The sequence below is a fragment of the Petaurus breviceps genome, unplaced genomic scaffold (genome assembly GCF_028583685.1).
Source record: "Petaurus breviceps papuanus isolate PSGF00001 unplaced genomic scaffold, PetGlider_PUasm1.0 90919, whole genome shotgun sequence".
Taxonomy (NCBI): Eukaryota; Metazoa; Chordata; class Mammalia; order Diprotodontia; family Petauridae; genus Petaurus; species Petaurus breviceps.
The window spans coordinates 5765317-5777947 of NW_027187378.1; the positions used below are offsets into that span (position 1 = coordinate 5765317).

General features: G+C 38.5%; 1 protein-coding gene across 2 annotated transcripts in view; it reads left to right on the top strand.

Annotated features, from left to right (window-relative positions):
- The first annotated feature begins 7312 nt into the window (after positions 1-7312).
- MACROD2 (mono-ADP ribosylhydrolase 2) overlaps positions 7313-12631 on the top strand; it is a 2250628-nt gene continuing 2245309 nt past the window's right edge. The window contains exons 1-2 of one of the 2 annotated variants that reach the window (XM_069075441.1): positions 7313-7528; positions 11241-11357. In XM_069075441.1, coding sequence (XP_068931542.1) covers positions 7483-7528; positions 11241-11357 — 163 coding nt within the window. In that variant the 5' untranslated portion in view covers positions 7313-7482. The remainder of the gene's footprint in view (positions 7529-11240; positions 11358-12631) is intronic. The other variant, XM_069075440.1, reaches the window with a different exon arrangement.

Below are 12631 nucleotides of genomic sequence, written 5' to 3' on the forward strand. Positions count from 1 at the left end.
AACAATATTGAAATTAGACCAATTAACAACCCTACATGAGTGTTAGAATGAAAGGAAGAGTCAATCAATGTGGTAAACTTCATTGTTGCCTTATTTTGAGAAATTGCTGTAGCCATCCCTAACCTTTAGCAACCACCACCCTGATCAGTCAGTAGCCATCAATCAAGGTAAAAAACTTATGACTCAATGAAGGCTTAGATGATGATTAGCAATTTTTCAGCAGTAAATAAAAGTATATACATTTTTTAGACAAAAAACTATCACACAGTTAATGGATTATGGTATAGTATAAACATAACTTTTATATGTACTGGGAAACCAAAAAAATTGTATGACTCATTTTATTATGATATTTGCTTTATTATTATGGTCTGGAACCAAACCCACAATATTCTCTGAGGTATGTCTGTATAGATAGCCCCCAACTCTTACCTCTGACTCCAACTCTCATCTACATACCTGTAGCATGTACACTGACCATACCATGGTAAAATTGTCTCAAAGACAAGTTGAAGGTAATTGACAGACCTCAAACTCATCTGTGGTTAGGAGGATGTCTACCTCATGCATTTTGAAAGACTTCCCCTGGTGGGATGGGTGGATGAGAACACTTTGTTCCAATGGCCATGAAGGTGGCTGAAGCAGATACTGTGGAGTACTTAGAGCTTGGTCAGACATTGAAGATGCCAAGGTCATTCATTACATCCTGGGCCATAACCAGCTATCTTGACTTTAATCTTGTCACTGGACTTCAATGACTCTGGAAGAGAGAATTGACTTTGTGCAACTCTGCCTCACTTAAATCCAGTTCATGGGAAAGTCGACATCACCCTGTGATGTCACTGGTCCCCTTATAAAATGAAGGATGAACAACTCATAAAGTACTTTGAAGTTGGGGTAATATATGTTAATTGGGAGGGTTTTCCCCAGATGCTACATATAGTTGTAGAACCCATATTGGGCTACTGTACAAACTCACACTTATTCATTGGGCTCCCCAGAGGAGGGTCACTTGACTTCTTCTCTTGAGGTCCTATTAGCAACCCTGATGACCTGAGTTTCTAGTATTATCAAAACCCCTCACTTGAGTGCTTCCCATCAATTATCAAACAGTAGCAAAGGTATTTACTAAAATGGTCTAGTAAAAACAACTGGTACACATCTTTCCTTCCCCATCCTCCCTATCTTTCCTCCCCCCTGCCTCACCTTGTGACAGTCTCTGCCAAATATATACAGAGTCCAGGGGAGGTTTGGATTCAAACTTGGAGTAAAATGGTAGTGAGAGGCATTAAATTTCCCTTTGGTGTAGTTTTTTGCTAGGCTCCAAAGGTCAGTGCCTTTAAAAAATTCATAAACTGCATTTCTCTCTGGTACAAAGGATTATTGTCCTTAAAAATACCTTTCTCCTTGAGTAATTTATCCTATGAAGCTACCTTAGTTTGTGTTTATCTTTAGTATGTCTTCAGTGTGTTTCCTTCTTCTCCTGGTTCTTCTTAGACCAATCTTTTTGATAACATGGTCAAATTTGGGGGAGGGGAGAGAAAGGGAGGAGTGTAACATTCTTTCTAGGTTCAGTTTCTTTCTTACTAACTCCCAGTATATGCAAAAAAGTCTGAACTCTTCCAAGGCACTGACCTTTGGAGCCCAGAAGAGAGCTTCACTGAAGGGAAATGTAATGGCTCTCATCATTTTAAACCAAGTTTGAGTCCACTCTTCTGGACTCTGTACATACTTGTCAGAGAATGTGTCATAGGCTTGGGAGGGAGGAAGGGGAAGGGAAACTGTTGTGTACCAATTGTTTTTTTAATAGACCATTTTAGTAAGGCTCTCCCAGGGTCTGTAGTCCACCACCACTTGAGTAGCCTGTTGCTAAACTGAACCTACTACTGGACTGATGACTCTATTTATACATTGCACACGAGGTGTGACTTGACCTCAATTACAGGAGGTTTTCTGTGTGGTATCATCCAGTGGCCAAAAGTCCTATGATCCTTTTAAATGGATTAAGTGATTCCTTTGCAAATTAACTGGGGTGTTTTGGGCAAAGTCCATAGTCCCAAATCCTGGATGGCACTTCAGTGAGTTGGGGAGGTTCAAGCATTGTCTTTTTTCAGTGCCTTATACTAAAGAATTTCAGAAAAGTCCATGTGGCACAGTTCATAAACAAACGGGAAAATAACATTCATCCACATTTTCAAACACATGGTCATACAAATTAAGAAATGTATCATTTTACAAAAATCTAATAGATTGCTGCCTTGGTGGTTGCAAAAAATACTTTCTTTGGTCCAAAATAATGACAAAAAAGAAAAGAAATCAAGCTTCCTTCCTCAGAGGGAAAGCGTAGTCCAAACAGTACTTCTAGAATAGGTATGGGTCATTTATGACAGTTATTAAGAGCCTTGAGGCAACTAAAAATTACCTTCTCTCCCTCTTACTTCCCTTTCATGATTAAGTGAGAAACCAAACTATCCAGAGTGAAAAATCTTCCAGGATTCTTTTTAGCATACAAGACAACTTAATTGGAGGTCTAGACAAAACACTTTCTAGTGTCCCTTTCCTACAAGGTGCACCAAACTATATCCAGTGATACTTTTCAAGTGTAAGATGGTACTACAGTAGTCCACACAAAAAATTTCTCTGCATTCCTTTAGTTAGGGCGAATGAAATTTTCCTAAAGGCTGCCTCCAATGCATAAGAGCAATCTAAATGGAGTTCCCAACTCATTACTCACCAGGATAAGCAGGTTAACTCAAAAAGAAAACAAAAGTAAAAAAAAATAAGGCCAAAGAGGTGTAATGCTCTTAAAATGAATTAAGCACATATGGTTGATCATTTGAGGTTTCTGAACCAGTAGACAAGCCTCATTCTATAGACCTACAAGTCCATAAGACTCTCAGACAAATACTTTGGACTCATGTCACTATAAGACAAGCAGTCTAAATCTAAGAACATTTATGGGCTATAATAGTGTGCTTTAGGTAGACTGAAGTATTTGGATAATCTTGAACAAATGGGTATAGAATCACAACAAATCTCTGTCCATAGTTAATCTCAGAAAGAAACTTATTTGACTTGTAAAGAATCACACCAGAAAAGACTATCCAAATACAGTCTAAAGCAAAAGAAAAAAGTGCTAATTTTTCTCAATGCTATACCTGAAAACTAAGGTATCTAAGAGTGAGAGTACTAGATGAAGAATTTCTTCATTCGGTCCCTGAAAATGAAGGGCCCCAAAATTATTCTGGTTGCTGGCCATACAGTATTTGCATTCTCTTTGGCATAATGTCCTTAATTTACACTTTTGTTTCCAGAGGAAGACTGCTGCTACTCTCCTCATGAAGGGCTGGGAGTTTCTTATATTGTTGCTTATGAGCCCCAACCAGTGTCCTTTCCATTGACAATCAGTCAACTAGAATTAATTACCTTTTACAAAAAAAACTATTTACTAAAGTGAGCTAGCAAGAGTAGCTAGCACAAAACATCCACTCCTAAACTGGGGGTGCATTCTCCCCTTGCATACACAAGGTTCCTAGGGATAGTGTGACAAATCTTAAAGTAAGATGGTGGTGAGGTACACATGTAGAGAATACACATAACCGAAGAGTAAGCTCACAACTCTTGGTTACTGGAAGTTCTTTCTTTAGTGCATAGTTGGCATTTTCTGCCCTCAGTGGTCTGTTCCCTAAGGCTGTGTTTGCTTGGCGTTGCTAATTTATTCTCAGTGTGTGTCTCAGCTTCTGAGTCAGATACTACATTCAGCTAGTTCTATCCCATTGGACACTGCAACCTTTTTCAAAGGTTGTGGCTCAGTTGAAGATCAGTAGGTTGAAGATCAATTCCATCTTTGGAACTCACAATTTCTTGTTACTGGAAGCCTTTTCTTCTCTTCATAGACTTGTCATAAAGTTGCCCTTAGGTTTAATTCTGCACTAGGCTCAGATGGGCATTGCTCTTATATAGTCCATAGACTGTACTTCTTTCTGCAAAGGGTTATAATCCTTGAAATTGACTCTTTCCTAGAGTGACTTATTTTCTGTACCCATGTTAGTCTGTATCTTTCTTTAGTGTCTTCTTGGTGTGTTTTCCTATGCTCTTGGCTTGATGTATTGGTTTTTCCTGATAGAGTGTCTTTGATAATATTGTAAAATGGGGGGGAGGTTATATAACCCTCCCTCAAAATTCTATTTCCCTCTTGCTGCCCCTCTTGTATATATGTAAGAGTCTGACTCCTCAAGGTAGTTTCAGACCGGGAAAACCCTTTCCTGCTTGGCTGGACCACTATGTAGCACCAATACAATATTCACAGCACCAACAGTCACTATAAATATGCCCGCATAGTGCTCCATCACAACATATAACAGAATCTTCATATAGACGACAGAAGCAAACATTTATTCAGACATCAGAAAACTGAATCCCAAAATCATTAAGCTGACTCCATCCCAGTAGCAAAGAAGTTAATAAGCCACAATAGCACAGAAAGCCACAGTATTCTTTAGCCTTCTCACAAACCAACATTTACTCACAAGCCTAACTATCTCTCTCGAATAGGTCCTCTCCCACCATGGCTAGCTGCTCTGACTCCCAGCTTCCTATGGGCTCTGTTCCACCCTTCAGCAAACTCCTCCCACCGCAGGCTCTATGTGGTTATATTCAGCCTATTAGGGGGCAGGGTATAGTTTCAAAGCAGAGAAGGTCTTCAAATTACCTTAGGCTTATTAAGGGGCAGCGAAGATCTTCAAATTCCTATTACCATTGCACACTGCTAAACTGAAATGACTGCTAGTCCAATATCTTTGTTTCTTTCTTTCTTTGTTTCTTCCTTCCTTCCTTCCTTCCTTCCTTCCTTCCTTCCTTCCTTCCTTCCTTCCTTCCTTTCTTTCTTTCTTTCTTTCTTTCTTTCTTTCTTTCTTTCTTTCTTTCTTTCTTTCTTTCTTTCTTTCTTTCTTTCTTTCTTTCTTTCTTTCTATATAGCCCAAGACATATTACTTGATCTCAGACCAATCACAAGATGTTTCCTGAGTGGCATTATTTGCCTTTCATTCAGTGGCTAAAAGTCATATGATCCTTTTTTATTGATTAAGAGCTTATTATACATTGTGATGAAGTTTTAGGAAAATTCCTAAACATCTAAGAGTTTGTTCAGGTGACTGATTCATGGATGTGGGGCATAAGTAAACATTGTCATTGTAGCAACAATATCTTACAGATCATTTCAATGAAATTTTTTGTTTTTGCTTTTGGAGGGCTATTGGGGTTAAGTGACTTGCCCAAGGTCACAGGCTAGTTTTTGTGTTGTGTCTGAGGCTGGACTTGAACTCGGGTCCTCCTGACTCCAGGGCCAGTGCTCTATTCACTGTGCCACCTAGCTGCCCCAAAATTTTTAATTAAAATATATTTTTGTTAATTTTGTTCATAAGCTTACCTGTTATTTCAGCCTTTGCTGGTCGTTTCCTTTGTTAAGAAAAGTAAAAGGAATTTAGTACTTAGTGGAGACAAAGTTTGGAAAATTTGCCTTTTTTTGGTCCTCCATGGACTTTGAGCCTTTTCTCTATGACAGATAATTAATTTTATATAAATACCTATAGGCTCCTTTGAACAGAATCTTATGGCATTAAAAATGTACATTTATAAAAAGTGGTACCTTTTGTGTTTCTTTCTTTGTGTCACCATTTGTCTCATTTATTTGTCTCATCTCCTACATTACTGTCTTGATTACTCCATAAACCAGTGCCACAAAATTTCCCATATACATAGGTCCTAAGGAAATCCCTGAATCACCTTTCCCCTTCCTTCTAGATATAAAATACCCATCATAATATACCAAAGGCCGGGAATGGATTGGATGATCTCTTAGGTCCTTTCCAGTTCTAAATCTATGTTTCTATCATCTGAACAGTTAAATGCCTGAGTGGGTTTACTCCAGCTTCCTTCTGTTCAAGTGCTGGGCAGTTTTGTAACCTACCTCCAGCCTGAACTGTAAGTCAAGCTGCAGTTTCTTAATAAATAATAAATGACTTGCCACCTAGCCCCAAATGTCATAACAATGTTTGACATATAGAAAAAGACTAGACCTGTGATTTCATTGGTATGGGGAACTAGGGAAGAGGTTATTTCCTTTACTAATGCAAAGTATCTCATCACCTTTCAGGTTTGGAGTGTTGCCTAGACTAGCACTGAGAAGTTACATGACTTGCCCAGCGTCATGCAGCCAACATGGGTCAGACACAGTTTTTGAATGCAGGTCTTCCTGGCTTTTTTTTAGAACAGTTTTCTACTCACTACATGCTATCTCTCATTTAGCTAGCACTTAAAATTTTAATAAAATACCTTACATACATTTTCTTTTGATCCTTATGATCCTTGTAAGGACAGTCCTATGGGTATTATCCCCATTTTGTAAATGAGGAAACAAACCTTGGTAAAACCAGTAGTTGGTAATTCACCCTTAGCATCAAAGGCAGATATTTGAACTCAGGGCTTCCTGACTTCGAGGCCAGTTATATGGTTGCTTGTACAAGGATGTACATGTTTCATATGTTCTGCCCTGTCCCTTTTTTTGCTTCCCAGAATATATCCTTATCCAGTGGAAGAGAAGCTCCTTGAGGGCAGGGACTGGACCCTTCTCCATTTTCGTATCCCCTGCCCCTAGCACAGCGCTTTTTGCATTGTGGAGGTTGAGTAAATGCTAGTTGAATTGCTTATTTTTGAAAATCTATCTGCTATGTCGTTTGTCATCCATCCAGTCCATATATTCCTTGTAAGTAGCATTCTAAGGTCAACTCTCAAACACTTTCCCAAGGCAAAGGAGGCACCGCAGCCTTCCCTACCAGCAGGCTCAGCCGACCCTCTGGCTCCGCCCCGTCCCTTCCCACTACCTTCTTTCCCTTCTCTCCTTTCACTCACTCCGCCCCCTCCCCCGCCTCCCTATTCTTTTCTCCTTTTTCCTGCTCCCCAGCGTCCACAACGTCGGGATGGGGAGCCTGCGCCTGCGCCTGCGCCATGGGGCCGAAGCCCCTGCCCGCGGTGGAGAGAGAGGAGAGACTGGCGGACCATTTAGCCAATGGGAGGCTCCGTCGCCCAGCTGCTGGGAGGCGGGGCCTTTGCGAGGGTGTTAGGTTAGAGCGAGGCGTGACCTAGTTGACAGGCTTTGAGGGGCTGCTGCCGCCGCCGCTGGTGCTGCTGCCGCTGCCGCCGCCGCCGCCGCTGCTGCCGTCGCGGCTGCAGCTCCCGAGGCGTCTTTCGAGGGGGAATCGGAACCAGAGCCCGAGGCAGGAGAGAGGCAGTGAGGAGACGGGGAAGGGAGAGCCGGAGGAAGGGGGGACGGCGGCGGCGGCTGCGGGCGGGGGGGGGCAGAGACTCTTTCACTTTTTGGATTTCCCCGAGTTCCCCCTCCCACCCCGCGCGCGCACACACCCCCCCTTTTTTCCTGTGAGCCTGGGGAACTTGCATCTCAAAGCCAGCCACCCCCACGGCAACATGTACCCCAGCAACAGGAAGAAAAAGGTGTGGAAAGAGGAGAAAGGTAACCAGCCCCTTTATTTTCTTGGGGTGGCTTATGGTTGTGGGTGAATGGGGGGAGGGTGGGATTGCCGTGCCGCCCTCCGCACAGGCTGCCGTCCCTCCTCTTCTCTGATTGCTTCCTCCTCTGCTCGAGCTTTCTGTTGCTCGTGGTGGCCCCCCCTCCCCCGCCCCCATCCCCGTACATGCACACGAGTGTGCACACACACGTGCAAGGACCACACACACAGAGACACACACACAACCCCCCCCTCCCCCCCTCCGGTCCTCCCAGACTGCTCTTGCACCTGGGTCTCAAGTGTTTGTTTCTTTCTTCTCCTTTCCATCCTTCCAGGTTGGGACCTGAACCTGCAAGGATTTTGCCCTCTTCTCTCCCTCTCCCCCCTTCCTCCCCCATCTCCAGCCTCAGCTGGGACCTTCGCACATCCACCTGCACGTGCCGACCTGGCTGTCACCTGGCAGTGGTGGCTGCTGTTTTCTCCTCCCACTTCACCTCCCCCTCCACCTTCCCCGACTTGTCCCGTCCTTGTTTTTCATTGGCATAAAATGACAACACCTTTGTAGTTTTGTCCTTCCTCCCTGTTCCCTTTGACTTGACTGAAGTGTGGGTATTATTTCTACAGGGTGGGCACTCCTAAATAGATAAGTATATATGAAGTAAAGTTGACCCCAAACTGTGGGGTCAGTATAGGATAAATAGCTTGAAAGCAATCTTTGCTTTTTTTTTGTTCATATGTGTTTTTCTTTCTCTGACCCCCATTGATAAACTAAAGTTTCTTGGAGTAAGCTCTTATTACTTATGTCATTGTCTAGGACGAACTCCCTAACATTTGTGTATATCAGATAAGGCTTATCCAAATCAGCCGATATTGTCAGTGTCACTGATTTTGTGTTTAAAAAAAAAAAAAAACAACCATCTATATCGATCGTTTTGTATATTTTTTTTAAAGGGAAAATGATGTTTCAGGAAAGTATATTTTTATACAAAGCACACTTTTTGACATACTCTTCCTTTTCATTTCTCTTTCCTTTCCTTTTTACAAAAATATAAAAACATACCTGTAGTGCTACTGCTCTAAGCACATCACCCTGTAAGGTAGACTGAATGTATAGAATATTCTCCGTGGGAATCTCAAGCAATGAATAAATGGAAAGTTAAATACCTTGTAAACTGCTACTTAAAAACTGGAGACTTCTATTTCAAATCCCAGTCTTTATGAGCAAGAAGGGCAAACAAAGGAGATAAGAAAGAGATTTAAACTGAAAAAGAACTCCGTAGAGTCTTTCTCACACAGCACCACTGGGAGGCATTCACCCTCCCTCCCTTTTAGAATTTTGGTAAAGGCCATTATGAGAATTATAGGTCAAAACAAATCCTGTCAAAATTAGGTATATGGAAGACTGATACGTTTTAATGTAACAAAATAGAACAACAACCTTAGAAAAACGATCTCTAAAATATCAGTTAGCTTATGTACTATTTTATCGTACAGTGTTTTTTTTTATAGGCAACTAGAGTACTAAAAAAGCTAGCCTTCCAATAAATTTCATTAATGATTATGACATTAAGACTCAAAGCCGGAGTCCTAATAAAACCCTGGAAAAGAATTTAGTAAATCTTAGACAACCCTGGTAACTTTAGTTGATAGCAGTTTTTTTGGGAGGGGGGGCTAATAATTATTTTAACCACAGCATATTACCTTTGTGGAAAGACAGAATTTATACCTTTGTTTTACATATTGTTAAAAATCCTTTGCACACAGATTTATCCATGATCCTGAGATATTAAAATTAACAGCAATGATTGCATATAAGTGGAAAAAACTTTTTGTTACATATTTTGATTAAAATGAAATTACTCATTACCTATTTTCTTTCATAACAAAGCTTCCCAACTTTAAATGACTCTACACCATATATTATTGTCTTTTAATAGCACACAGCTATAAATGACTAGCAGATGTTTAAAACTTCTTTTTCCATGACTTTTCTTATTTGCTTCTATTAGTGTAGAGAGAAAGGTAACTAGTTTATAAAATCATAAAGAAACAAATGCACAATTGATGGCAAATAATAATAAAAGTGCCTGTGGGCCAAAGCTAAATTAGCTGTTATACTTGTAATTTTTATTTCACAAGAAATTTTGTAGCTTCAAAGTCTTTAATGTAACTTAAGAGTGATTATGTTGATGAATTATCTTTAGTTACTGTTAGATTACTTACGACTTAAAGATTAAGTTACACTTCAAAGTGGTGAGACCTTCCTTTCTGAGTTTTTAATATCTCAATTGATACAAAAGAGAAAATAGAATTTATACACTTTCAATAGTCATTCTACTAGAAAATATATTACTTTTTTTGTTTAAAGTTGTTGAATTATGAAGTAATGTTGACCTACCTCTTGAAATGACAAGACCCCATATAAACTTACTTGAACTCAGTATCTAAATAAAGATAGATGGTTTGCTTGCCTGCATTGTTGTTTTAGATTACATGGAGCCTGTTTTGGTGATTCATGTGGACAGTATTTGTTAAGAAGTGAATTGCTTTGCTCTTTAAGAATAATTTTTACATAACACTGAAGTAGCCCCTTATACTCCTTTGTAGTCAATGTATTTATTGACATGCATTTATTTCCTGGTTTAAAGAAATAGCCAGTTAAAGTACATGTATTGGTAAATTAATGTCCTTGGCTCTGCATTTTTAAACTTTTATCTTAAAAGACCCATTATATTGGAGGCAGATAACTTACATTTTATCTAAATATGTTTTATAATTTCAAGTTTCCAATGTGAATTATGTTCTATATAGTTGCAGATAGATTTAGCTTTTGATATTTTGATTTGTTTCCTTTATTGTTATTTTGTTTTCTCATTTAAAATCTTAAATGACTACAGTTGTAAAGGTGTCAGGTGACATTCATCTAAGTTATGACTAACATTTATAAAACCAGTTATTTATAACTTTTCTGAACCTAAAGAGTGAGAGGCAGTGTTCTATATAGTAGATAGAAATCTAGCCTTGTAGTCAGGACCTAGGTACAAATCATGTCTCTAACATTCTTAACTGTGTGACAATGGGCATGGTGCCCTAGATAACTTACTAAGAATTTTACATTACAGAGGAATTGCTGATTTGCATTGGTAGAGGGAATTTCCTCAACTAGAGTTCCCTAAACCCATGAAATCATAGGTACAGATCATCTTCCCAGATCTCAGCAGTAACTAAGCGTTGTAAATATTTTTTATATATTGTTTATATTTTTTAAAAATAGCATTAAGTAATCTTCCTCAACTAAACATGGATGTTATGAACATTGGCTAATTTTTTTTCTTCTAGAATAAAATTTATTTTGCTTTTGTTATTAATCAGTCCAAAAAAATTGAGAGGTAGCATGGTATATGTGCAGAGTCTCTTGATTGGGAGTAAGGTGCCTGTTTTTATCAGCAGTGGAAAGAAAATGGGCAAGTCACTTCATCTCTTTAGGCTCCAGTTTTTCTGCAAAATGAGATTAATTATAAAGTTTCTTTCAACTCTAAAATTTTATAATTTACCAAGTATTTAATACTTAAAATTGTGAAATTATTATTTTGGGAGTGTTACTTAAAGAGCACTTCAATTTCTTCATAAGGCCACTTACGTTTTCAAAAGTTTAAAAAATAATACTAAGTTTTAAAGTTTAAAAAATAAAAATGATGATTTGCATTTTTTTAAAAGAACGTTTACTGAAGATGACCTTGGAAGAGAGACGCAAAGAATACGTGAGGGATTATGTTCCTTTGAAAGACATTCCATCATGGAAGGAAGAAATGAAGAATAAAAGCCAGAATGACGGTAAGTTTTAAAATGCCCAGCTGTTAGAGTGTAACTTTTTATTGAAGACTTCAGCAGGAAAGGTGTTACCCTCTATCTAGAATTTCAGTAGAAAGGGGGTAATGGCTATTAACTGTTGGTAAAAAGGAGGTGCCACTTACTGCTGTTTGAAATTATTATTGGGTCATTTAGATTCTCCCTGTGTCTTTTTTTTTCTAATTGAAATTGAATTAATATAGTTGAATAATGTTATAATGTAAGCTACTTTGTAGTATAGCTGAAAGAACAGTGGACTTAGATCCAGAAAGACAGGTTTGAGTTCCTGCTCTAAAATATATGTGTTGGGCATAGCTGAGACTTGTAATCTCTGAACCTTAGCTTCTTTGTCTTTAAAAGTGAGACTAATACTTGCATGTCCTCTTTGCATCATGGTTATACAGTGCTTTGTGAAATATAAAACATTAAATATTACCAAATAATATTGTCATTACAATTATTTCTTGAGGCATGTATTTTTTCTTATTCCTAGACAAAATGCTGTATTTTTGTTATATGTAGCCCTTCATGAATGTATAGTTTCTTGAAATGAAAGTTCAAGTAAAACCATCATTTAAAAAATACATTTAGTAATACCTTACATGAGCCTTCCTAACTTTGTAGCAAATAGTTGGCATCAGCCTTTTCCTTCAGCTGACTAATTTTGCATCTATATACATTTTTAAAACTACAGTATATATTATGTATCTTGAATTTGTGTTTTTCATTAATAATATTTAATCAGTGCTTAGTACACTGAAAAAAAAAATTAAAAGACAAGAGTTAAGCATTTTTTTCCTTTTTAAAGTTGCTTTTAAAAATGTAAACTTAGGAACAGATAACAAAGATAGGAGTAACTTTAAGCACGAGTATAACTATAATGTTATATTTTCTTTTTAATAGCCCAAGCCACTATATCTATTTCTCTATCTACACACATATATATACGTATATGTATACATGAACATGTATATACACACATATATACATATATATATATACACACGTATACATACATATATATATATATTTACACAGTTATATATTTTTAATTTAACTAAAGTTCTCCTTTGGTGCCTCTTGTGGTATGGAAGTGACCTAGGTTCTTAAAAGTCTATTCGCAGACCACAAGCTTTGATAGGCCCTTCTAAGATGGAAAGCACCTTCATAAGGCTTCATGAACAGGCCTGGGGATATAGATCAGTGTGCCTGTCATTCAGGGACCAACCTACAGTTTGAGAGACCCATCACCAAGTTGG